Source organism: Oncorhynchus gorbuscha, linkage group LG02 (genome assembly GCF_021184085.1).
Source record: "Oncorhynchus gorbuscha isolate QuinsamMale2020 ecotype Even-year linkage group LG02, OgorEven_v1.0, whole genome shotgun sequence".
In the NCBI taxonomy this organism is placed as follows: domain Eukaryota; kingdom Metazoa; phylum Chordata; class Actinopteri; order Salmoniformes; family Salmonidae; genus Oncorhynchus; species Oncorhynchus gorbuscha.
Window position 1 is genome coordinate 5,010,920 of NC_060174.1, and position 27,268 is coordinate 5,038,187.

General features: G+C 44.8%; 1 protein-coding gene across 15 annotated transcripts in view; it reads right to left on the bottom strand.

Annotated features, from left to right (window-relative positions):
• Positions 1-15,810: 15,810 nt before the first annotated feature.
• The window catches only part of LOC123996431 (kinesin-like protein KIF1A), a 154,533-nt gene continuing 143,075 nt past the window's right edge, over positions 15,811-27,268 (bottom strand). For all 15 annotated transcript variants that reach the window (XM_046299901.1, XM_046299892.1, XM_046299882.1 and 12 more), the window contains 11 exons: positions 26,965-27,079; positions 25,980-26,113; positions 25,786-25,847; positions 25,399-25,544; positions 23,865-24,050; positions 23,614-23,685; positions 23,267-23,391; positions 20,778-20,936; positions 19,841-20,033; positions 18,408-18,526; positions 15,811-17,931 (listed from right to left, as the gene is read on the bottom strand). In XM_046299901.1, the coding sequence (XP_046155857.1) occupies positions 17,889-17,931; positions 18,408-18,526; positions 19,841-20,033; positions 20,778-20,936; positions 23,267-23,391; positions 23,614-23,685; positions 23,865-24,050; positions 25,399-25,544; positions 25,786-25,847; positions 25,980-26,113; positions 26,965-27,079 (1,354 nt within the window). In that variant the 3' untranslated portion in view covers positions 15,811-17,888. The remainder of the gene's footprint in view (positions 17,932-18,407; positions 18,527-19,840; positions 20,034-20,777; positions 20,937-23,266; positions 23,392-23,613; positions 23,686-23,864; positions 24,051-25,398; positions 25,545-25,785; positions 25,848-25,979; positions 26,114-26,964; positions 27,080-27,268) is intronic.

The following is a 27,268-nucleotide window of genomic DNA, read 5'->3' on the forward strand; positions in this document are numbered from 1 at the left end:
CTCGGAGCTGCTCTTCCTCCACTGGCTGCCAGTTCCATGATCTCGCCATCCGGTTGACAAGACCATGGTGCTTGCCTACGAAGCTGTGATCCTGGACAACACCCTGTCGTTCTCAACTAACCTCAGGCGGTGTACCTCCAGGCTCTACAACATCAGGACCCCCTCACACACCCAAACAAGGGTCATCTCCCGTCTCATTCCACCTCTGGCCTGGGCTCCCTGCCTGTGCCATTAAACCCTACCACTGAGGAAGTACGTCTGGTGTTCCCTTCCCAGTTCCCAGTCAAAACTCCTCCGCTGCTCTGGCCCCCAATGGTGGAACAAACTCCCTCACGACGCCAGGACAGCGGAGTCAATCACCACCTTCCGGAGACACCTGAAACCCCACCTCTTTAAAACCTGTTAAGACTCTAGGGGCAGTATTTCATTTTTGGATAAAAAGACGTGCCCGTTTTAAGCGCAATATTTTGTCACGAAAAGATGCAGGTATCTTTTGGTTATCACTACGGCAACAGCTTCCAGGAACGACACAATATTTACTATGCTTGGAATTGATAGTTTTGGAAAGAAGACACTCTGACGTTTCCAGAACTGCAAAGATTTTCACTGTGAGTGCCATAGAACAAAATCTACAGGCAAAACCAAGATGTTTGAGTGACCAGGAAATCAACAGGATTTCTGGAGGCACGTTTTCCATGATCTCCTTATATGGCTGTGAATGCGACAGGAATGAACGGACACTTCCTATCGTTTCCCCCAGGTGTCTGCAGCATTGTGACGTATTTGTAGGCATATCATTGGAAGATTGACCATAAGAGCCTACAATTACCAAGTGTCCCGCACGGTGTCTGCGTGGAAATTGGTGCGCAAAAGTCACCTACCAGTATTTTTCCATCCAAATCAGAGGAGAATGCACGCTTCCAGGGAAGGCATTTCAATGAAGAGATATATGACAAAACACCTTGAGGATTGATTCAAACAACGTTTTCCATGTTTCAGTCGATATTATGGAGTTAATTCGGAAAAAAGTTTGACGTTTAGGTGACTGAAGTTTCGGTTAGTTTCAGTAGCCAAATGCATAGTAACAAAACGGAACGTTGTGTCCTACACAAGCATCTTTCAGGAAAAACTGGACATCTGCTATGTAACTGAGAGTCTCCTCATTGAAACATCTGAAGTTCTTCAAAGGTAAATTATTTTATTTGATCCCTTTGCTGGTTTTTGTGAATGTTGCGTGCTAAATGCTAACGCTAAATGCTAAGCTAGCTATCACCACTCTTACACAAATTATTGATTTTCTCTGGTTCTAAAGTATATTTTGAAAATCTGAGACGACAGGATTGCTAAGAAAAGGATAAGCTTGAGGACAGGCATATTTATTTCATTTAATTTGCAATTTTCAGAAATCGCTAATTTTGCGTTATGGTAATGAGCTTGAGGCTGTAGTCACGATCCCGGATCCGGGATGGGGCGGACTAAGAGGTTATTAAGGAATACCTAGGATATGATAAAGTAATCCTTCTCACCCCCCCATTAAAATATTTAGATGCACTATTGTAAAGTGGCTGCTCCACTGGATGTCATAAGGTGAATGCACCAATTTGTAAGTCGCTCTGGATAAGAGCGTCTGCTAAATGACTTAAATGTAATGTAAATGTAATAACATGGCTATATACAGGAAGTACCAGTACTGAGTCAATGTGCAGGGGTACCATGTTTAGCAGATGTTATTTGTCTCTGCACCAGGTCACAACTTGTAGACTTGTTTTCGTGCTGCTGCGCGGTTTGTTGCTAAGGTTACTTTGCTACCTGCCAACTTTACGGTTTTTACTTTTTAATTACCGTTTTTTCCTTCTTCTTTTTTTCCCTCGCTCAACTTTTAAGTAACGTAAATCCCCTCGCACGGTCCCCGCAGCCCGATAACTTTCTCATGGCTTCTGGAAGGAAATGCTGTAGTAATACTCAACCGGTGTCGCTCATTCAGCCGACAGAAACTTTCAACCGGTTCTCTCCATTAAGCAGCGAGTCGGAGTCAGAGGCCGAGTCTTCTCTGGTCTCTACTCCTCCCATTACGGGGTCTGAGATGCGAAGCTTCCCACCATTAGCTCTGACAAATTGAAAACCCTAGTCATTGGCGACTCCATTACCCGCAGTATTAGACTTCAAACAAATCATCCAGCTGTTTACCAGGGGGCTTCTGACATTACGGCTGAAGTGCTGGCTAAGGCTAAAACTGGCGAGTGTAGAGTGTTTAGGGATGTTTTTATCCACGTCGGCACCAATGATGTAAGGATCAAACAGTCAGAGGTCACCAAGAGCAACATAGCTTCAGTGTGTAAATCAGCTAGAAAGATGTGTCGGCATCGAGTAATTGTCTCTGGCCCCCTCCCAGTTAGGAGGAGTGATGAGCTCTACAGCAGAGTCTCACAACTCAATCGCTAGTTGAAAACTGTTTTCTGCCCCTCCCAAAAGATAGAATTTGTAAATAATTGTCTCTCTTTCTGGGAGCCACCCACAAACAGGACCAGGCCTGGATTGCTAAGGAGTGACGGACTCCATCCTAGCTGGAGGAGTGCGCTCATCTTATCTACAAACATGGACAGGGCTCTAACTCCTCTAGCTCCACAATGAGATAAGGTGTAGGCCAGTCAGCAGGCTGTTAGCCAGCCTGCCAGCTTAGCAGAGTCTGCCACTAGCACAGTCAGTGTAGTCAGCTCAGCTATCCCCATTGAGACCGTGTCTGTGCCTCGACCTAGGTTGGGAAAAACTAAACATGGCGTTGTTTGCCTTAGCAATCTCACTAGGATAAAGACCTCCTCCATTCCTGTCATTATTGAAAGAGATTGTGATATCTCATGTCTCAAAATAGGGCTACTTAATGTTAGATCCCTCACTTCCAAGGCAGTTATAGTCAATGAACTAATCACTGGTCATAATCTTGATGTGATTGGCCTGACTGAAACATGGCTTAAGTCTGATGAATTTACTGTGTTAAATGAGGTCTCACCTCCTGGCTACACTAGTGACCATATCCCCAGTGCAGCTGAGGGTGTTGCTAACATTTACGAGAGCAAATTTCATTTGACAAAAAAAATGACTGCATTTTTTAAAATTTGAGCTTCTTAGTCATGAAATCAATGCAGCCTACTCAATCACTTTTTAGAGCTACTGTTTACAGGCCTCCTGGGCCGTATACAGCATTCCTCACTGAGTTCTCTGAGTTCCCTTGTAGTCATGGCAGAGAATATTCACATTTTTGGTGACTTTAATATTTACATGGAAAACTCCACAGGCCCACTCCAAAAGGCTTTCGGAGCCATCATCGACTCAGTGGCTTTTGTCCAACATGTCTCCGGACCTACTCACTGTCACAGTCAAATCAAAAATCGAATTTTATTTGTCACTGCGAGTGTAGCGAAATGCTTGTGCTTCTAGTTCCGACAATGCAGTGATAACCAACAAGTAATCTAACTAACAATTCCAAAATAACTGTCTTATACACAGTGTAAGGGGATAAAGAATATGTACATAAGGATATATGAATGAGTGATGGTACAGAGCAGCATAAAGTAGATGGTATCGAGTACAGTATATACATATGAGATGAGTATGTAGACAAGTAAACAAAGTGGCATAGTTAAAGTGGCTAGTGATACATGTATTACATAAGGATGCAGTCGATGATGTAGAGTACAGTATATACATATGCATATGAGATGAATAATGTAGGTTAAGTAACATTATATAAGGTAGCATTGTTTAAAGTGGCTAGTGATATATTTACTATATCATTTCCCATCAATTCCCATTATTAAAGTGGCTGGAGTTGGGTCAGTGTCAATGACAGTGTGTTGGCAGCAGCCACTCAATGTTAGTGGTGGCTGTTTAACAGTCTGATGGCCTTGAGATAGAAGCTGTTTTTCAGTCTCTCGGTCCCAGCTTTGATGCACCTGTACTGACCTCGCCTTCTGGATGATAGCGGGGTAAACAGGCAGTGGCTCGGGTGGTTGATGTCCTTGATGATCTTTATGGCCTTCCTGTAACATCGGGTGGTGTAGGTGTCCTGGAGGGCAGGTAGTTTGCCCCCGGTGATGCGTTGTGCAGACCGTGCAGAGGAGTGCGTGGCCACGCAGTCGTGGGTGAACAGGGAGTACAGGAGAGGGCTCAGAACGCACCCTTGTGGGGCCCCCGTGTTGAGGATCAGCGGGGAGGAGATGTTGTTGCCTACCCTCACCACCTGGGGGCGGCCCGTCAGGAAGTCCTGTACCCAGTTGCACAGGGCGGGCTCGAGACCCAGGGTCTCGAGCTTGATGACGAGCTTGGAGGGTACTATGGTGTTGAATGCCGAGCTGTAGTCGATGAACAGCATTCTCACATAGGTATTCCTCTTGTCCAGGTGGGTTAGGGCAGTGTGCAGTGTGGTTGAGATTGCATTGTCTGTGGACCTATTTGGGCGGTAAGCAAATTGGAGTGGGTCTAGGGTGTCAGGTAGGGTGGAGGTGATATGGTCCTTGACTAGTCTCTCAAAGCACTTCATGATGACTGAAGTGAGTGCTACGGGGTGGTAGTCGTTTAGCTCAGTTACCTTAGCTTTCTTGGGAACAGGAACAATGTTGGCCCTCTTGAAGCATGTGGGAACAGCAGACTGGTATAGGGATTGATTGAATATGTCCGTAAACACACCGACCAGCTGGTCTGCGCATGCTCTGAGGGCGCAGCTGGGGATGCCGTCTGGGCCTGCAGCCTTGCGAGGGTTAACATGTTTAAATGTCTTACTCACCTCGGCTGCAGTGAAGGAGAGACCGTATGTTTTCGTTGCAGGCCGTGTCAGTGGCACTGTATTGTCCTCAAAGCGGGCAAAAAAGTTATTTAGTCTGCCTGGGAGCAAGACATCCTGGTCCGTGACTGGGCTGGGTTTCTTCTTGTAGTCCGTGATTGACTGTAGACCCTGCCACATGCCTCTTGTGTCTGAGCTGTTGAATTGAGATTCTACTTTGTCTCTGTACTGATGCTTAGCTTGTTTAATAGCCTTGCGGAGGGAATAGCTGCACTGTTTGTATTCGGTCATGTTGCCAGACACTGATTAAAAGCAGTGGTTCGCGCTTTCAGTTTCACGCGAATGCTGCCATCAATCCACGGTTTCTGGTTAGGGAATGTTTTTATCGTTGCTATGGGAACGACATCTTCAACGCACGTTCTAATGAACTCGCACACGGAATCAGCGTATTCGTCAATATTGTTATCTGACGCAATACGAAACATGTCCCAGTCCACGTGATGGAAGCAGTCTTGGAGTGTGGAATCAGCTTGGTCGGACCAGCGTTGGACAGACCTCAGCGTGGGAGCCTCTTGTTTTAGTTTCTGCCTGTAGGCAGGGATCAACAAAATGGAGTCGTGGTCAGCTTTTCCGAAAGGGGTCGGGGCAGGGCCTTATATGCGTCGCGGAAGTTAGAGTAACAATGATCCAAGGTTTTACCACCCCTGGTGAAGCAATCGATATGCTGATAAAATTTAGGGAGTCTTGTTTTCAGTTTAGCTTTATTAAAATCCCCAGCTACAATGAATGCAGCCTCCGGATAAATGGTTTCCAGTTTGCAAAGAGTTAAATAAAGTTTGTTCAGAGCCATCGATGTGTCTGCTTGGGGGGGGGGGATATATACGGCTGTGATTATAATCGAAGAGAATTGTCTTGGAAGATAATGCGGTCTACATTTGATTGTGAGGAATTCTAAATCAGGTGAACAGAAGGATTTGAGTTCCTGTATGTTTCTTTCATCACACCATGTCTCGTTAGTCTTGAGGCATACGCCCCCACCACTCTTCTTACCAGAAAGATGTTTGTTTCTGTCGGCGCGATGCGTGGAGAAACCCGTTGGCTGCACCGCATCGGATAGCGTCTTCCCAGTAAGCCATGTTTCCGTGAAGCAGAGAACGTTGCAGTCTCTGATGTCCCTCTGGAATGCTACCCTTGCTCGGATTTCATCAACCTTGTTGTCAAGAGACTGGACATTGGCAAGAAGAATGCTGGGGAGTGGTGCGCGATGTGCCCTTGTCCGGAGTCTGACCAGAAGACCGCTACGTTTCCCTCTTTTTCGGAGTCGTTTTTTTGGGTCGCTGCATGCGATCCATTCCGTTGTCCTGTTTGTAAGGCAGAACACAGGATCCGCGTCGCGGAAAACATATTCTTGGTCGTACTGATGGTGAGTTGACGCTGATCTTATATTCAGTAGTTCTTCTCGACTGTTTGTAATGAAACCTAAGATGACCTGGGGTACTAATGTAAGAAATAACACGTAAAAAAAAAAACTGCATAGTTTCCTAGGAACGCGAAGCGAGGCGGCCATCTCTGTCGGCGCCGGAAGTCTTCATACCCTGGACCTAGTTTTTTGCCATGGAATAAATGTTGTGGATCTTAATGTTTTTCCTCATAATCCTCGACTATTGGACCACCATTTTATTACGTTTGCAATCGCAACAAATCTGCTCAGACCCCAACCAAGGTCCATCAAAAGCCATGCTATAAATTCTCAGACAACCCAAAGATTCCTAGATGCCCTTCCAGACTCCCTCCACCTAACAAAGGACATCAGAGGACAAACATTGGTTTACTACCTAACTGAGGAACTACATTCAATACCCTAGATGTAGTCACACCCCTAAAAACAAAAAACATTTGTCATAAGAAACTAGTTTCCTGGTATACAGAAAATACCCGAGCTCTGAAGCAAGCTTCCAGAAAATTGGAATGGAAATGGCGCTACCGACTAGCTTGTAAAGACAGTATCGTGCAGTAATGAAGATGTCATGCCCTGACCTTAGATATCTCTGTTTTCTATATATTTTGGTCAGGGATGTTTGTCTCTGTGAATGGTTTGTCCTCTGACAAATCAATTGGAAATGTTGGTGTTCCACTAGGCTACTTTTTAGGACCACTATTGTTTTCACAATATGTTTTTCCTCTTGGTGATGTCATTCAGAAACGTAATGATAACTTTCACTGCTATGTGGATGACACACAGCTGTAATTTTCGATGAAACATGGTGATGCCCCAAAATTGCCCTCCCTGGAATCCTGTGTTTCAGACATAAGGAAGTGGATCGTGGAAAATGTTCTACTTTTCAACTCAGACAAAACAGAGATCCTAGTTCTAGGACCCAAGAAACAAAGAGATTTATGTTGAATCTGACAATTATTCTTGATGGTTGTAGAGTCATCTCAAATAAAACTGAAGGACCTCAGCATTACTCTGGACCCTGAACTCTCTTTTGACAAACATATCATTTCCACATTTCCATCTACGTAACATTGCAAAAATCAATGCTCTACTTTCCGGCTCCCCGGATAAATTGGTGATTGGACTGAGAGGGATATAACCTCTCTCTCTACTATAACAGTCTGGTGATTGGACTGAGAGGGATATAACCTCTCTCTCTCTCTCTCTCTCTCTCTACTATAACAGTATGGTGATTGGACTGAGAGGGATATAACATCTCTCTCTCTCTCTCTCTCTACTATAACAGTCTGGTGATTGGACTGAGATGGATATAACATCTGTCTCTCTCTCTCTCTCTCTCTCTCTACTATATATAAAAAAATAGGTGAAGGAGGCTGAGACTGAAGGAGCTTGTCAGTCTCTTCCAACCTGGAAATGCAGCTGGTTTGTTAACCCTTTCTTTCTTGTGGAGTTTTGTGTGTGCAATGTTCACCTCATTTGCACGACGCAATGCGGAGTGCCTGGACACAGCCCTTAGCCGTGGTATATTGGCCATATACCACAAACCCCTGTGTCACGTAGAGTAGGCCAGAAGGCTAAACTGGATAACCTAACCTCTATCAAAATAAAAAGATGGCGGAACCGCAAAAGTTCCTCTGTGCAAAGGTGTTTATTTACAAGTGATTCCGGAACAAAAAAACAACAGTACTGCCATCAACGTCTACCTTATGGGACAGCTTAAAAACAATGCTGCCCCATCCACAGCTCAATCCAAAACAAAAACCTCCCCATGACTGAAAGAGAGGCTCCTTTTGTAGGGCTAGCCCCTCCCCTCAGAACAATTAACTCTAATTAATTAATCAATTAACAAAACAAACCTACATTTTCCATGAACTACACATACTAAAGGATATACATTGCAACACGGTTTTAAACAATATCACAACATAACATTTACAACATTACATCACTACTGACAATATCTTTCAATAAGCCCATATGCATTAATGAGCCATTTGGGACAGGCACTATAAAGCCAACCCAATTCCCTTAGCTCGGGTCCTTTTCCAGCATACCCGGAAGCTACAGAGATGGAGAGAGAGGAACAGAACAAACAAACAATGCGCTCATCCACAACATTGATAAGTACAATAATTATTGTATCTCTCAAATATGAACACTGACAGGTGTGAAATGCATGCACCAAGACAGAAGTTAATTTGTGTGTCGACCCACATTGTTAACTTATCTTATAATGGCGCAGGGAGGAGTGAAGAATATGTGTGTGCGTTAAAGAACCAAATGCTGCCCGCGGCCAGTGACGGACGTCTACGTCACATTACCTTCCTCCTCTCCTGAAGCGACCATGTACGGGAGCCTTGATAGGTAGTCCGCAGTAACGTTCTCTTTTCCTCAGGAGCCTTATTGCTATTATAAACTGGTTACCAGTGTAATTAGAGCAGTAAACATGCATGTGTTGTCATACTGTCAGCATTCTGGGCTCGAACCACCCAGATTATAATTGACATTCTACATTGTGCATTGTCTGTCTGCATTGGATGGTGTTCTTGGGGTGATGTGAGGTGTTGGGTTTACGGCAGACATAGCGTTTTCCCTGATGGCGAAAAAGCAAAATTTTAGTCTCATCTGACCAGAGTACCTTCTTCCATATGTTTGGGGAGTCTCCCACATGCCTTTTGGCGAACACCAAATGTGTTTGCTTATTTTCTTCTTTAAGCAATGCCTTTTTTCCGTAAAGCCCAGCTTTGTGGAGTGTACGGCTTAAAGTGGTCCTATGGACAGGTACTCCAATCTCCGCTGTGGAGCTTTTCTGCTCCTTCAGGGTTATCTTTGGTCTCTTTGTTGCCTCTCTGGTTAAAGCCCTCCTTGCCTGGTCTGTGAGTTTTGGTGGGCGGCCCTCTTTTGGCAGGTTTGTTATGGTGCCATATTCTTTCCATGTTTTACTAATGGATTTAATGCTTTTCAGAACAGGTGTGTATATATATATATATATATATATATATATATATATATATATATATATATATATATATGTATATATGTATATATATATATATATATATACTGAGATCATGTGACAGATCATGTGACAGATCATGTGACAGATCATGTGACAGATCATGTGACAGATCTTATTTAGGGGCTTCATAGCAAAGGGGTGAATACATATGCAGTGGTGTTGCCCCACTGTACACCCATTACATTACATGAAATCCAAATAAAAATCCATTTCAATTACAGATTGTAATGCAACAAAATAGGAAAAACGCCAAGGGCAATGAATCCTTTTGCAAGGCACTGTACGTGCTTTCAGTTCGTCCCATTTATTTTCCAGCGATTGAACTAGCTAGCAGGACGGAGGGCAGATTAGCCACTCGTCGCCTGATCCTCACAAGGCACCCTGATCTTTTTCCGCAAAATCTCGATTTCCTTCCCCAGCGAATGACTGTGATCTGGGCCTGGTCGGGTGTCTGTAGTATCTCCCTCCCGTCCGACTCGTTGAAGAAAAACTCTTTGTCTAATCAGAGTTCTGATGTTCAGAAGCCCTTTTCTGTCATAAGAGACGGTGGCAGCAACATTATGTACAACGACCAACACGAAAAAACAAACAAAATAGCACGGTTGGTTAAGAGCTAATAAGATGGCCACACTCTGGCCACACTCTGGCCACACTCCCGGGTGGCGCAGTGGTCTAGGGCACTGCATCGTCGTCTGGGTTAGGGAGGGTTTGGCCGGCAGGAATGTCCTTGTCTCATTGCGCACTAGTGACTTCTGTGGCGGACTGGGTGCACGCTGACCAGGTGTACTGTGTTTCCTCCGACACATTGGTGCGGCTGGCTTCCGGGTTGGATGTGCGTTGTGTCAAGAAGCAGTGCGGCTTAGGTTGGGTTTGTGTTTCGGACGACGCACGGCTCTCAACCTTCACCTCTCCCGAGTCCGTACGGGAGTTGCAGCGATGAGACAAGACTGTAACTACCAATTGGATACCACGAAATTGCGGAGAAAAAAAAAAAAGAGCCCAAAAGACTGCAGCCCCTCCCCCTCCAACACCATCATACATATAGCTCAGGATAGGTCTATAAACTTCAGCACACAGTGAAACAACATGACTCGTATATTTCGGTAGTGTTTCATCATGTCCACATTTATTTGACATCTGACAATGTGTTTAGTGTTTGTTTTTGACGCTTAATAACTCCGACACTCAAATAGAGACATTGATTGAACTACTAACCCATTTTAAGATGGTGTTTAAATCGGTTACAGCTGCATAATACACTGTTCACAGCAAACATGTTTGTTTATATATACAATGCTAAATAACTTGAAGAAAAATAAAATAGTTTAAAAAAAATGCTTTAATGGGTTTGACAAGAGCTCAAGAAAAAAAAAACATCAGTCACTACATATAAAAGCTTAAATGAATAAAGACAATAGGTAATAAATCTAAAAGCTGCTTTGTGAAGGCTGTTGGGATACGATAGTGTCAGGGTGACGGTACAGTAGATGTTGGGAAACGATAGTGTCAGTGACAGACAGTGAAATAGGAGTGACAGACAGTGAAATAGGAGTGACAGACATGGGAAATAGGAGTGACAGACAGGGAAAAAGGAGTGACAGACAGGGGAAATAGGAGTGACAGACAGTGAAATAGGAGTGACAGACAGTGAAATAGGAGTGACAGACAGTGAAATAGGAGTGACAGACAGTGAAATAGGAGTGACAGACAGGGAAATAGGAGTGACAGACAGGGACATAGGAGTGACAGACAGGGACATAGGAGTGACAGACAGTGAAATAGGAGTGACAGACAGAGAAATAGGAGTGACAAACAGTGCCAAATGGCTCTGATCAAGAGCAGAGTGCTATATAGGAAACAGGGAGCCATTTGGGAAGCAGCCCCAGTCTACATGATGTCCTGTCTACATGTCTACATAGAACAGGCCAAGCATCTCCTCTGGGGTAAAGTGTCTAGAATGTTCTATAAAATGTAATGCCCTAATATTGTAAACTGGGAAAGAGACAACCAAAACCGGAAACATACGGCCACTCACTGCAATCAAATCAAATATTAAAAGCTTAATATAATTATAATTTACATTCTACATAACTGTATGTGAGATTTCAGTGACTATTTGGTTTTTCCTGATTGATTCAATCGAACAAGACCCATTGGTACAGGCCTCTGACCCATTGGTACAGGCCTCTGACCCATTGATACAGGCCTCTGACCCATTGATACAGGGTAGACCTCTGACCCATTGGTACAGGCCTCTGACCCATTGGTACAGGCCTCTGACCCATTGGTACTGACCTCTGACCCATTGGTACAGGCCTCTGACCCATTGGTACAGGCCTCTGACCCATTGGTACCGACCTCTGACCCATTGGTACCGACCTCTGACCCATTGGTACAGACCTCTGACCCATTGGTACAGACCTCTGACCCATTGGTACCGGCCTCTGACCCATTGGTACAGGCCTCTGACCCATTGGTACAGGCCTCTGACCCATTGGTACAGGCCTCTGACCCATTGGTACCGACCTCTGACCCATTGGTACCGGCCTCTGACCCATTGGTACAGGCCTCTGACCCATTGGTACCGGCCTCTGACCCATTGGTACAGGCCTCTGACCCATTGGTACAGGCCTCTGACCCATTGGTACAGGCCTCTGACCCATTGGTACCGACCTCTGACCCATTGGTACCGACCTCTGACCCATTGGTACAGGGTAGACCTCTGACCCATTGGTACCGACCTCTGACCCATTGGTACAGACCTCTGACCCATTGGTACCGACCTCTGACCCATTGGTACAGGCCTCTGACCCATTGATACAGGCCTCTGACCCATTGGTACCGACCTCTGACCCATTGGTACCGACCTCTGACCCATTGGTACCGACCTCTGACCCATTGGTACAGGCCTCTGACCCATTGATACAGGGTAGACCTCTGACCCATTGGTACAGGGTAGACCTCTGACCCATTGGTACAGGCCTCTGACCCATTGGTACAGGCCTCTGACCCATTGGTACAGGCCTCTGACCCATTGGTACCGACCTCTGACCCATTGGTACCGACCTCTGACCCATTGGTACAGACCTCTGACCCATTGGTACAGGGTAGACCTCCGACCCATTGGTACAGGCCTCTGACCCATTGATACAGGGTAGACCTCTGACCCATTGGTACAGGGTAGACCTCTGACCCATTGGTACAGGCCTCTGACCCATTGGTACAGGCCTCTGACCCATTGGTACAGGCCTCTGACCCATTGGTACCGACCTCTGACCCATTGGTACAGACCTCTGACCCATTGGTACAGGGTAGACCTCCGACCCATTGGTACAGGCCTCTGACCCATTGGTACCGACCTCTGACCCATTGGTACAGACCTCTGACCCATTGGTACAGGCCTCTGACCCATTGGTACAGACCTCTGACCCATTGGTACAGACCTCTGATGATCTTTATACCGTAGAGATAATATGTTTAGAAATGGCATATGCCCGACTCTTTGTCCCATTGGTACAGGCCTCTGATGATCTTTATACCGTAGAGATAATATGTTTAGAAATGGCATATGCCCAACTCTGTCACTGGATTAAAGTGAATGATACCAATCAAGTTCATACGCTCATATTCATCTCCAAACAGACACGACGTATATAATAGTCGGCTGGGCAAAAGGACCAGGTGATGATTAGCTGGACAAACTGCCTGACGATGGAGAAATCCCAAAGGGCACCCTATTCCCTATGTAGTGCACTCATATTATTATTATTATTTTTATATCAGGGCCCATAGTGCTCCTATAGGGCTCTGGTCAAAAGTAATGCACTTTATAGGGGAATAGGGTTTGGACAGAGCAACGATGCTCTGACGGGCGGATGAACAGAGAACAACAATACAGCAGAATGAGAAGGGTGAAAGCATAATGGGAACAGAGGCACTACATCATGTTCCACGTGCAAATCCTTCTTCAGAAACACCGGGTTTAAAAAACATAATAATAATCATTTTTAATCCGATCCCCAGTGTACTAGAAAAAGTTTAAGCTCGTTTTCATGAAGATTATTCTGTTCACAAGGCAAACGGACCGTTTCTGTCTGTTTCCTCATATTCGGGTTTGAATTAGTATTAATTATTATTATTATTATATTATTTCTATTGTAATTTCCAATATATTCACAATCCTCTCTAGCTGATTAAATAAAGTGAGGTCAAGGTACAAAACTTTAAAAAAAAATCTATCTATGTGATAATGACAGTTAAATTCAAGTAATGTAGAAGCTGGCCCTGTATCAGTGTTGTTATAGGGGGAAACTGGCCCTGTATCAGTGTTGTTATAGGGGGAAACTGGCCCTGTATCAGTGTTGTTATAGGGGGAAACTGGCCCTGTATCAGTGTTGTTATAGGGGGAAACTGGCCCTGTATCAGTGTTGTTATAGGGGGAAACTGGCCCTGTATCAGTGTTGTTATAGGGGGAAACTGGCCCTGTATCAGTGTTGTTATAGGGGGAAACAGGCCCTGTATCAGTGTTGTTATAGGGGGAAACTGGCCCTGTATCAGTGTTGTTATAGGGGGAAACAGGCCCTGTATCAGTGTTGTTATTGGGGGAAACAGGCCCTGTATCAGTGTTGTTATTGGGGGAAACAGGCCCTGTATCAGTGTTGTTATAGGGGGAAACTGGCCCTGTATCAGTGTTGTTATAGGGGGAAACAGGCCCTGTATCAGTGTTGTTATAGGGGGAAACTGGCCCTGTATCAGTGATGTTATTGGGGGAAGCTGGCCCTGTATCAGTGTTGTTATAGGGGGAAGCAGGCCCTGTATCAGTGTTGTTATAGGGGGAAACATGCCCTGTATCAGTGTTGTTATAGGGGGAAACAGGCCCTGTATCAGTGTTGTTATAGGGGGAAACTGGCCCTGTATCAGGGAAACTGGCCCTGTATCAGTGTTGTTATTGGGGGAAACAGGCCCTGTATCAGTGTTGTTATAGGGGGAAACAGGCCCTGTATCAGTGTTGTTATTGGGGAAACAGGCCCTGTATCAGTGTTGTTATAGGGGAAACAGGCCCTGTATCAGTGTTGTTATAGGGGAAACAGGCCCTGTATCAGTGTTGTTATAGGGGAAACAGGCCCTGTATCAGTGTTGTTATAGGGGGAAACTGGCCCTGTATCAGTGTTGTTATTGGGGGAAACAGGCCCTGTATCAGTGTTGTTATAGGGGGAAACAGGCCCTGTATCAGTGTTGTTATAGGGGGAAACAGGCCCTGTATCAGTGTTGTTATTGGGGGAAACAGGCCCTCTATCAATGTTGTTATTTGGGGGAAACAGGCCCTCTATCAATGTTGTTATGTGGGGGGTAGCACTATTCACTATCCAGAGGAAGGAGGGGTGGGGGGGGTCATAGGTCATGTTATCATACAGTTAGAAGAACTGATAATAAAAGGTGCTGTGTGCAGAAGTTGCACTATAACTACTTTAGAAATATAAATGTCTTTGTAAATAAATAAATACATGCATAAATAAATAAATGATAATGTTGTTAAATATATAAATATAACCTCAACTTAATAAAATAAAAAAAATCTGACTCGGATATTAATTAAGGGGCGGCAGCGTAGCCTAGTGGTTAGAGTGTAGAGGCGGCAGGGTAGTCTAGTGGTTAGAGTGTAGAGGCGGCAGGGTAGCCTAGTTGTTAGAGCATTGGACTAGTAACCGTGAAGGTTGCAAGTTCAAACCCCCGAGCTGACAAGGAACAAATCTGTCATTCTGCCCCTGAACAGGCAGTTAACCCACTGTTCCCAGGCCGTCATTGAAAATAAGAATATGTTCTTAACTGACTTGCCTGGTTAAATAAAGGTAAAATAAAAAATAAAAAAATAAAAAATAAGATTACATTTGGAGGATTTTCATAAATGATGTATGTCAGAGCTAGAGTAGATACAGAGATGTAGCCGAACCATCATGTGTTTCCTTCTACTAGAAAACCAGTGTCAACGTTTGATCGATGCCAACCCTCATCTCGTCGCCAGGCTGTGGATGCATCCCAACTGGCACACGACTGTCTGCATAGTTCACTGCATTTGACCAGAGCAACTATGAAAGAGACCATGGGCCCAAATAAAAAAATAATGCACTATATAGGTAATAGATTACATTTTTAAAAACATTTTTGAACCTTTACTTAACTTGGGACGCACAACTGTGTGTGTTAGCGTATCAAGACATATCAGGGGGAATACGGAGATTAGATAGCGTCCTTTAGGAGCTATTCATGAAGAGCTATTCTGCCCATTCCAACAGAACTGAGCTGGTATGGAAAGAGACAAGGGACAGAACAGGTACTACAGCCAACTGTCGTTTTTTACTCCTACGGGACAGAACAGGTACTACAGCCAACCACTGTCAACTGTCGTTTTTCACTCCTACGAGACAGAACAGGTACTACAGCCAACCACTGTCAACTGTCGTTTTTCACTCCTACGGAACAGAACAGGTACCACGGTCAACTGTCGTTTTTCACTCCTACGGGACAGAACAGGTACTACAGCCAACTGTCGTTTCTCTCCTAAGGGACAGAACAGGTACTACAGCCAACCACGGTCAACTGTCGTTTTTCACTCCTACGGGACAGAACAGGTACTACAGCCAACCACTGTCAACTGTCGTTTTTCACTCCTACGGGACAGAACAGGTACTACAGCCAACCACTGTCAACTGTCGTTTTTCACTCCTACGGGACAGAACAGGTACCACGGTCAACTGTCGTTTTTCACTCCTACGGGACAGAACAGGTACTACGGTCAACTGTCGTTTTTCACTCCTACGGGACAGAACAGGTACTACGGCCAACTGTCGTTTTTCACTCCTACGGGACAGAACAGGTACTACAGCCAACCACGGTCAATTGTCGTTTTTCACTCCTACGGGACAGAACAGGTACTACAGCCAACTGTCGTTTTTCTCTCCTACGGGACAGAACAGGTACTACAGCCAACCACTGTCAACTGTCGTTTTTCACTCCTACGGGACAGAACAGGTACTACGGTCAACTGTCGTTTTTCACTCCTACGGGACAGAACAGGTACCACGGTCAACTGTCGTTTTTCTCTCCTAAGGGACAGAACAGGTACTACAGCCAACTGTCGTTTTTCTCTCCTAAGGGACAGAACAGGTACTACAGCCAACCACGGTCAACTGTCGTTTTTCACTCCTACGGGACAGAACAGGTACTACAGCCAACCACTGTCAACTGTCGTTTTTCTCTCCTACGGGACAGAACAGGTACTACAGCCAACCACTGTCAACTGTCGTTTTTCTCTCCTACGGGACAGAACAGGTACTACAGCCAACCACTGTCAACTGTCGTTTTTCAATCTTATTTTAATTTTATTTTTGTTGTTGTTGCAGGAAACCCTAATTTGGTGAAAATGTGTTTGCTTTGAATACTAACCTGCTTGTTTCAACATTGTATCGAGTAACAATAAGACCAGTACTTCCTTCTCTGTTTTGTTCTGTAAGGTAAACCCGAGGTACAATAATGTAGTAATTGTTAGTATTTTTTATTTTTTTTATTGAACCTTTTATTTAAGTAGTAATGTGAACAGAAGCCCACTGTCAGGACAACTTTAAAATGGAGCGATTTACTGTCAACGCTGCGGACATTCTCTTTTTTTATTTTTTATTTTCCTGAAGGAATAAATGTGTTATTGAATAAGGTCAATGTGTTGCTGACAACTACCATACAGTACATCATAATGCAAGTCTATAAAATAAGGTAACTACCCCTCTCCCAGTCTCTCTTCCTCCGTTCCCTCGGCTCGGAACATTCTGCTAAAGTAAGGAGGTTTGGGCTACTTTAGACCAGAGCCTGTACCCTATTCCCTATGTAGTGCACTACTTTTGACCAGAGCCCTATAGGCCCTTCTTACAGTAGATATGACCAGCCCTATAGGCCCTTCTTACATTAGATATGACCAGCCCTATAGGCCCTTCTTACAGTAGATATGACCAGCCCTATAATCCCTTCTTAGAGTAGATATGACCAGCCCTATAAGCCCTTCTTACAGTAGCTATGACCAGCCCTATAGGCCCTTCTTACAGTAGTTATGACCAGCCCTATAGGCCCTTCTTACAGTAGCTATGACCAGCCCTATAGGCTCTTCTTACAGTAGCTATGACCAGCCCTATAGGCCCTTCTTACAGTAGCTATGACCAGCCCTATAAGCCCTTCTTACAGTAGCTATGACCAGCCCTATAAGCCCTTCTTACAGTAGCTATGACCAGCACTATAGGCCCTGGTCAAAAGCAAAGCACTGCATAGGGAATAGGGTGGTATTTGGGTCTCAGACTTGGAGAGGGGTAAACCAGACAATAAGGCCAACACAGACAGACAGCGGTACAGGCCTGACAGACACACAACGATGACGGAGGACTCAGGGCCTTAGATACGCTGGTGGTCAGCTTGGGATAAACTGGGCGTGTGCAGGAGGAGGAGGAGGAGGAGCAAGTCGGTTACTAGTGTAGGAAGAGGAGGAGGAGGGTTAAGGGGTCAGCACAGGAGGGAAAGGAGTATTACGTCTGGAGTCGATATACAGGCTAGTCTTTTGGTGTTCTATTGTCTTGTCTATGAGACGTGTTGATTCACATCCTCATCTGTCCAGCTCTTCTTCTGGATAGTTTGGATCTGACAGAAACAAGAGGGAGATAATATATATGTATATATTCATTAAAACAAAGACTCAAACAGGCTTACATTGTACATGTGGTCCAGAGCCACTACAGTAGTGAGTCATTTAGCAGACTCTCTGATCCAGAGAGTCTTACAGTAGTGAGTCATTTAGCAGACTCTCTGATCCAGAGAGTCTTACAGTAGTGAGTCATTTAGCAGACTCTCTGATCCAGAGAGTCTTACAGTAGTGAGTCATTTAGCAGACTCTCTGATCCAGAGAGTCTTACAGTAGTGAGTCATTTAGCAGACGTTCTGATCCAGGGCAACTTCCAATCAGTGCATTCCACTAACCTAGGTAAAACAACCACATACGATCATGATCATTGTAAAGTAAAACCTAAGACCTTCTTCAAACCAGCCGCTACGTGGAAAACCGTTGCTATTAAGACTAGAGGTGCCATCAACAGATCTAAGTGCGTCAGCCATGTTACCTGATGGATCCAGCCAGGAGAGGGTTAAATGCATAGAGCCAGTCGTGCATCTCCTTGTCGTTGCTGGCTTGGAGCAGTATCCCGCGGTGCTCAGTACACACAGCAAACGCGTTTGGTGTCTGGGGAGAAACACACAGAGAAAGTACAGTGGTGTTAAAACCAGCCAGCTTCTGAAAGGAAAGCTTCTCTTTGTGTTTTTACCACGGGGAGGAAAAACGTCTGTCTTTTCAAATACTGTAGGTATACTTTACACAGAGTGGACAAAACATTAGGCACACCTTCCTAATATTGAGTTGCACCCCCTCTTTTTGTTCTCGGGAAAGCCTCAACTCAATCAGGGAGTGGACTCGACAAGGTATGTTGTCAGGTAAAGTTATCTAAAGGTGTGTTGTCAGGTAAAGTTATCTAAAGGTGTGTTGTCAGGTAAAGTTATCTAAAGGTGTGTTGGCAGGTAAAGTTATCTAAAGGTATGTTGGCAGGTAAAGTTATCTAAAGGTGTGTTGTCAGGTAAAGTTATCTAAAGGTATGTTGGCAGGTAAAGTTATCTAAAGGTGTGTTGGCAGGTAAAGTTATCTAAAGGTATGTTGGCAGGTAAAGTTATCTAAAGGTATGTTGGCAGGTAAAGTTATCTAAAGGTATGTTGTCAGGTAAAGTTATCTAAAGGTGTGTTGTCAGGTAAAGTTATCTAAAGGTATGTTGGCAGGTAAAGTTATCTAAAGGTGTGTTGGCAGGTAAAGTTATCTAAAGGTGTGTTGGCAGGTAAAGGTATGTAAAGGTGTGTTGGCAGGTAAAGTTATCTAAAGGTGTGTTGTCAGGTAAAGTTACCTAAAGGTATGTTGGCAGGTAAAGGTATGTAAAGGTATGGTGGCAGGTAAAGGTATGTTGGCAGGTAAAGGTGTCAGGTAAAGGTGTCAGGTAAAGGTGTATAAAGGTGTGTCGGCAGGTAATGGTGTGTAACGGTGTGTCGGCAGGTAATGGTGTCAGGTAAAGGTGTCAGGTAATGGTGTCAGGTAAAGGTGTATAAAGGTGTGCCGGCAGGTAATGGTGTCAGGTAAAGGTGTATAAAGGTGTGCCGGCAGGTAATGGTGTCAGGTAAAGGTGTATAAAGGTGTGCCGGCAGGTAATGGTGTCAGGTAAAGGTGTCAGGTAATGGTGTCAGGTAAAGGTGTGTAACGGTGTGTCGGCAGGTAATGGTGTCAGGTAAAGGTGTGTCGGCAGGTAATGGTGTCAGGTAAAGGTGTGTAACGGTGCGTCGGCAGGTAATGGTGTCAGGTAAAGGTGTATAAAGGTGTGTCGGCAGGTAATGGTGTCAGGTAAAGGTGTCAGGTAATGGTGTATAAAGGTGTGTCGGCAGGTAATGGTGTCAGGTAAAGGTGTGTAACGGTGTGTCGGCAGGTAATGGTGTCAGGTAAAGGTGTGTAAACGTGATGTACCTTCAGCATGGCCTGCTGGTCCTCGCTGTACTCGACATGGGCAGAGGAGAGGTTGAGGATGGCTCTCTCCACGCTGTCTCTCTCTGTATTGTAGATATAGACGTACGGACGTCTCACCACTACATAGCGCTTCACCCAGCCGTTGCTATGAGGCTCCAGGAAATGCAGGTAGCCCTTCTTTGACACGATGGGGCTGGTGGAAAGATCAAGTACATTACACGTGTAACTACACTTGACGAGATCCAATCTAGAAGGCACAAGACTCACGTTGAAATTAGAGTAGTCAAGCTTAACCTAGAGTATTAATGCCGACCAGAAACCCAGTTTATTCTGCCAGAAGAGTCAAGATCAAGACTCAAATGCTAACGAAGACTGGTGTTGAAGAAATTAAAAATTCCTCCAAAATTATTTTCAGTGTGAGCAGTTCTTATTTTTTCTAGTTGATTCCAACGCTGTACCCATTAAGGACTATTGAGTTGAGAACACCCGTTATTAACTCAGCCGGGTTTTGATTTGGTCAGTTTGACCACTTTTAATGATAAACCTCTGGAGCCATAAACCACTGACTCATTCAATCAATCAATCAATCAATCAATCAATCAATCAATCAATCAATCAATCAATCAATCTCTGGAGCCATAAACCACTGACTCATTCAATCAATCAATCAATCGATCTCTGGAGCCATAAAACACTGACTCATTCAGTCAGTCAGTCAATCACTCGGCAGGTAGCCTAGTGGTTAGAGCGTTGGACTTGTAACCGAAAGGTTGCAAGATTGAATCCCCGAGCTGACAAGGTACGAATCTGTTGTTCTGCCCCTGAACAAGGCAGTTAACCCACTGTTCCTAGTCTGTTATTGAAACTAAGAATTTGTTCTTAACTGACTTGACTAGTTAAAAAAAGGTACAAAAAATCAACCTTTGGAGCCACTCACCTGACCCGGATCTCCTGGATGTCTGGTACGAAGCGGCGTTCCCTGGGCTTAACCTCCGGGGCTGCGACCCCACTGGGGCCAGGGGACAACTTGACCTCACTGTCCCGTTGTGAGCAGTCAGGGTTGGGACTGGCGCAGCGGGAACGAGGCGTGGGTGTTCTGGGGGGGAGGGGCAGACAGAAAGAGGAGATGAGTAAGACGGAGCACATGCAGAACGGCTAAGATGGGGGCTCAAACCACCGTCGCCAGGGGGGTACATGTGGTTTGGGGTTGGGAGCATTAACGCTACCCCAGACCCCAGTTCAGTCTGTCATCGGACCATAGTTCAGTGTTGCTGAAGCAGCCATGTCCAGACCTTGGGACTATAAAGGTTCTATCTGCAAAAAACAAGATGATTCTCAAGATAATTGGCTTTACATTTCTGAACCCTGGTTGGTTTGAACGGTGTCAGTAATTCTTATCTTGTATTTAACTTAACAACATGAATTGGGGTATTTAGCAGTGGTGTAAAGTACTGAAATAAAAATAATTTAAAGTACTACTTAAGTACTTTTTTTGGGGGGGGGTCTGTATTTTACTATTTATATTTTTTGGGCAACTTTCACTTTCACTTCCTAAAGAAAAGTATGTACTTTTTACAACATACATTTTCCCTGACACCCAAAAGTACTCATTACAGGATGCTTATCAGGACAGAAAATCTGTCTAATTTGTGTACTTACTAAACAGAGAACATCCCTGGTCATCCCTATAGCCTCTGATCTGGAGGACTCACTAAACAGAGAACATCCCTGGTCATCCCTACTGCCTCTGATCTGGAGGACTCACTAAACAGAGAACATCCCTGGTCATCTCTACTGTCTCTGATCTGGAGGACTCACTAAACAGAGAACATCCCAGGTCATCCCTACTGCCTCTGATCTAGAGGACTCACTAAACAGAGAACATCCCTGGTCATTCCTACTGCCTCTGATCTGGAGGACTCACTAAACAGAGAACATCCCTGGTCATCTCTACTGCCTCTGATCTAGAGGACTCACTAAACAGAGAACATCCCTGGTCATCCCTACTGCCTCTGATCTGGAGGACTCACTAAACAGAGAACATCCCTGGTCATCCCTACTAGCCTCTGATCTGGAGGACTCACTAAACAGAGAACATCCCTGGTCATCTCTACGGCCTCTGATCTGGAGGACTCACTAAACAGAGAACATCCCTGGTCATCTCTACTGCCTCTGATCTGGAGGACTCACTAAACAGAGAACATCCCTGGTCATCCCTACTAGCCTCTGATCTGGAGGACTCACTAAACAGAGAACATCCCTGGTCATCTCTACGGCCTCTGATCTGGAGGACTCACTAAACAGAGAACATCCCTGGTCATCCCTACTAGCCTCTGATCTGGAGGACTCACTAAACAGAGAACATCCCTGGTCATCTCTACGGCCTCTGATCTGGAGGACTCACTAAACAGAGAACATCCCTGGTCATCCCTACTAGCCTCTGATCTGGAGGACTCACTAAACAGAACATCCCTGGTCGTCCCTACTGCCTCTGATCTGGAGGACTCACTAAACAGAGAACATCCCTGGTCATCCCTACTAGCCTCTGATCTGGAGGACTCACTAAACACACACGCTTCGTTTGTAAATGATGTCTGAGTGTTGGAGTAAGAAAAATGTGCTGTCTGGTTTGAAATCATTTATACTTTGATTTGTTTTATACTTCAGTATATTTCAGCAATTACATACTTTTAATACTTTCTTTTGATACTTAAAACCAAATACTTTTAGACTTAGACCTGAGTCATTTTCTATTAAGGTATCTTTACCTTGACTCAAGTACTTGGGTACTCCACCACTGCTATTCAGAGTATATATATAAGTTGGGGTGGGCAGTCTGTGTGTTTTAGTATGGTCAGGGTGTGAGTTGGGGTGGGCAGTCTGTGTTTTAGTATGGTCAGGGCGTGAGTTGGGGTGGGCAGTCTGTGTTTTAGTATGGTCAGGGCGTGAGTTGGGGTGGGCAGTCTATGTTAGTTTTAGTATGGTCAGGGCGTGAGTTGGGGTGGGCAGTCTGTGTGTTTTAGTATGGTCAGGGCGTGAGTTGGGGTGGGCAGTCTGTGTGTTTTAGTATGGTCAGGGTGTGAGTTGGGGTGGGCAGTCTGTGTGTTTTAGTATGGTCAGGGCGTGAGTTGGGGTGGTCAGTGTGTGTTTTAGTATGGTCAGGGTGTGAGTTGGGGTGGGCAGTCTGTGTGTTTTAGTATGGTCAGGGTGTGAGTTGGGGTGGGCAGTGTGTGTTTTAGTATGGTCAGGGTGTGAGTTGGGGTGGGCAGTCTGTGTGTGTTTTAGTATGGTCAGGGCGTGAGTTGGGGTGGGCAGTCTATACACTGGTATTCATATAAGTAAAGAACATTGAACAAAACAAGGCTAATAAGTCCAATCTGTTTGCGTTATGTCAAGAGTGTCTCTTACGAGAGTGTTACTACTGACCTGAGCCCTTCGGACTTGGGGTAGCATCCCTCCACCAGTGAGGGGCATGTCGAGGAGGGGGTGAGGGTGTTGAGGGCCGTGGCAGAGGTCGACTCCCTCAGCAGAGTCACTGACATCTCAGACAGCTGGAAACACACACACACACACACACACACACACACACACACACACACACACACACACACACACGCAAAAACAGCATGTCTACAAAAAGCTCACTGAAAACATGTAATTTATCTATGAAAACATTATCTACTCATAGTTTCCTCAAATGGAAGTAACTTCAAACAGGAAACAAACAGACATGGAAACCCATCATAGTAAAGTGACACAGGAAGGAAGTCTACCTTGCTTTCACTGGCGCTGACACACACGTGGCTGTAGTCTCTGTTGAAGGAGTGGGAGAGCAGCCGAAGACACTGGTGGACGAGAGACAGAGAGTGTTTTACATTTCAGAGCAACAAAAAATGTTTTCTCAGAGATGTTATTAACTGGTCACACATTTTTAAAAAGGGCAAGAATGTGAATATTCGAGTAACAATAGTAACTAACTTCAAACAAGTTTTTATTTTTTATTTTAAAGAAGACAGACACTGACCTTAATGGCTAGCTCCCTCTGCCTCTCATTGGGGGCATCAACGGTGGGACTGAGGCCGAGACCCTCAGAGGGTTGAGGGGACTCACTCTGCTCCTCACCTACACAGGACAACAACCCCTCCTGGCCCAGCAGCAGGGTGGACTCTAACTTCTCCCTCAGGAGCAGGCGGTGTCTCGTCTTCTCCACCTGTAGAGAACCAACCGGACATAACATCACGAGTAATAAAACTGAGGGGATATGAACCCTGGGTCTCCCACAGGAGAAACATATTGACCATTAGACCAAGAGGGGAATACAGCAAATGGACAAGAGCAACATGGATGATGTTCATTGACTACAGCTTCGACAACATAGTACCCCGCAAGCTCATCACTAGTCTCAGGGCCCTGGGACTCTGTACCGGTACACCCTGTATATAGCCTCCACATTGACTCTGTACCGTAACACCCTGTATATAGCCTCCACATTGACTCTGTACCGTAATACCCTGTAAATAGCCTCCACATTGACTCTGTACCGTAACACCCTGTATATAGCCTCCACATTGACTCTGTACCGTAATACCCTGTATATAGCCTCCACATTGACTCTGTACCGTAACACCGTGTATATACCCTCCACATTGACTCTGTACCGTAACACCCTGTATATAGTCTCTACATTGACTCTGTACCAGTACCCCCTGTATATAGTCTCCACATTGACTCTGTACCAGTACCCCCTGTATATAGCCTCCACATGGACTCTGTACCATAACACCCTGTATATAGCCTCCACACTGACTCTGTACCGTAATACCCTGTATATAGTCTCCACATTGACTCTGTACCGTAATACCCTGTATATAGCCTCCACATTGACTCTGTACCGTAACACCCTGTATATAGCCTCCACATTGACTCTGTACCTTAACACCCTGTATATAGCCTCCACATTGACTCTGTACCGTAACACCCTGTATATAGCCTCCACATTGACTCTGTACCGTAACACCCTGTATATAGCCTCCACATTGACTCTGTACCGTAACACCGTGTATATAGCCTCCACATTGACTCTGTACCGTAATACCCTGTATATAGCCTCCACATTGACTCTGTACCGTAACACCCTGTATATAGCCTCCACATTGACTCTGTACCGTAATACCCTGTAAATATCCTCGTCATTTTCTGGTGTTACTTTTTTATGATAATTATTTTTATTTTTATTTTTTATTAAACATTTTATCAACTCTATTTCTTGATCTGCATTGTTGGTTAAAGGGCTTGTAGTAAGTAAGCATTTCACACATGTGCCAAATAGCATTTGATAAAAATTTTCCGTATTTAATTTTCAATTCATTTGCAAAAATGTCCTAAAAACATGTTTTCACTTTGTCATTATGGTTTATTATGTGTAGATGGGTGAGAAAACAATTTATTTAATCAATTTTGAATTTAGGCTGTAACACAACAAAAATGTGGAATAAACCCAGGAGTATGAATATTCCGTGAAGGCTCTGTGTAGGGGTGTAGGTTGTAGTACCACATACCTCCTGCAGGAGGCTGAGTTTCTCCAGCTCCCACTGGTGGTCCAGGATGAGGCTGTCACTGCGAGGCCTCCACCCAGCCAGGTTCTCCTCCCCGCGGACGTACGCCACCGAGGTGTCCAGCACCCGTCGACGTCTCCTCTGCATACCTGGGGGTCAGGAAAGGTCAAGGGTCAAGGGTGAAGGAGTGATACAGCTTAATTGAGGGGATCTGTTTGAGCAAGGCAAGGCAGAATCAGTCATCTTGATCACGAAATTAGTAGCTTTTCCGGGTGCTAGGGGATTTGTGGATCAGTCATTCTTTTCAGTCTGACTGCAATGTTGTCTATCTCAAATACGCACAAATACACACATAGACAGTGAGGGGAGGCAATGGAAAAAGTGTCTCACCTGGACTCCCATGATCGGCCAGGTGACATAGGCTGACCTCGTACACACCTGTCACCCGGTTACTGCAGAGAGAGTGAGAAAGACCGATAACAGACACAGCTAAGGTGGTTGTTTCCATTGATTTCACCGTCATCTTTCAGGAATGCAACAGAAGCAAAGATTTTCTGTTAATAATAATGAGATGTTCAACTCACCCCTCCACTGCCCTCAGGCTTCCTGTGCCAAACAGGTTTCGGATGGAGCGGGAGGCCGGGAGTTTAGCGTCTCGAGAGTAGAACACCATGCAGAAATCTTTGGTTATGACTGATGGCTGGGTGCAGTTCTCCATCTAAAGAAACGGAAAAGTTTTTAAAGCTCATCTCTCTGCTTCTTACATCATAACATCAGATACAGTCAGTAAGTCCAGATACAGTCAGTAAGTCCAGATACAGTCAGGTAAGTCGAGATTTAGCCAGTTAAGTCCAGATACAGTCAGTAAGTCCAGATACAGTCAGTTAAGTCCAGATACAGTCAGTAAGTCCAGATACAGTCAGTTAAGTCCAGATACAGTCAGTAAGTCCAGATACAGTCAGTTAAGTCCAGATACAGTCAGGTAAGTCCAGATACAGTCAGGTAAGTCCAGATGCAGTCAGTTAAGTCCAGATACAGTCAGTTAAGTCCAGATACAGTCAGTAAGTCCAGATACAGTCAGTAAGTCCAGATACAGTCAGGTAAGTCCAGATACAGTCAGGTAAGTCCAGATGCAGTCAGGTAAGTCCAGATGCAGTCGTTAAGTCCAGATGCAGTCGTTAAGTCCAGATGCAGTCAGTAAGTCCAGATAGCAGTCTGACAGCGTTGAGCCTTAACTCCTGCTCACAGTTTTAAACAGTCTGACAGTTTGATCGTGTGTCTAAAATCTGAAATGCAACTGACAAAATCAATCAATATGAGAAGATTTTCTCAGCAGGTCTTTGTGGATTCAGTGTTACCTATAGATAGTCAGGAAGGATCACGTAGAGGTACAGTATAACTGTAGAACTATATGTGTTTGTGCCTCTGTGGCTCAGTTGGTAGAGGGTGGTACTTGCAACGTCATGGGTTCGATTCCCACTTGTGCAACCCATATGAAAGCCGAATTGGATTAAAAGTGCCTGATAAATGGAATATATTGTATTATTAACTGTATAATTAATGTTTTACCTCTAGGTAGGCCGACAAGGTCATGTAGATCTTTTCTCCGTAAGGAGTGACCCGGTTCAGGAGGAGGGAGTTATGCATGGCGCTGTCCCAGGCAGCCTCGAAGCGATAGAATGTCCTGATGGAGGGAGGAGACGAGTTAACCACGAAGAGAGAGATCCTTGTCTGACCGCTGACACATAGTGGTCTCTGGTCTGTCTGTCTCTGATAAACACTACTTCCAAACAGAAAACCTACTCTATTGTTTTTCCGAAAAGTCGTGTTGGTACATGTTACAAATATCTGAAAATGGTTTACTTTATTGAGC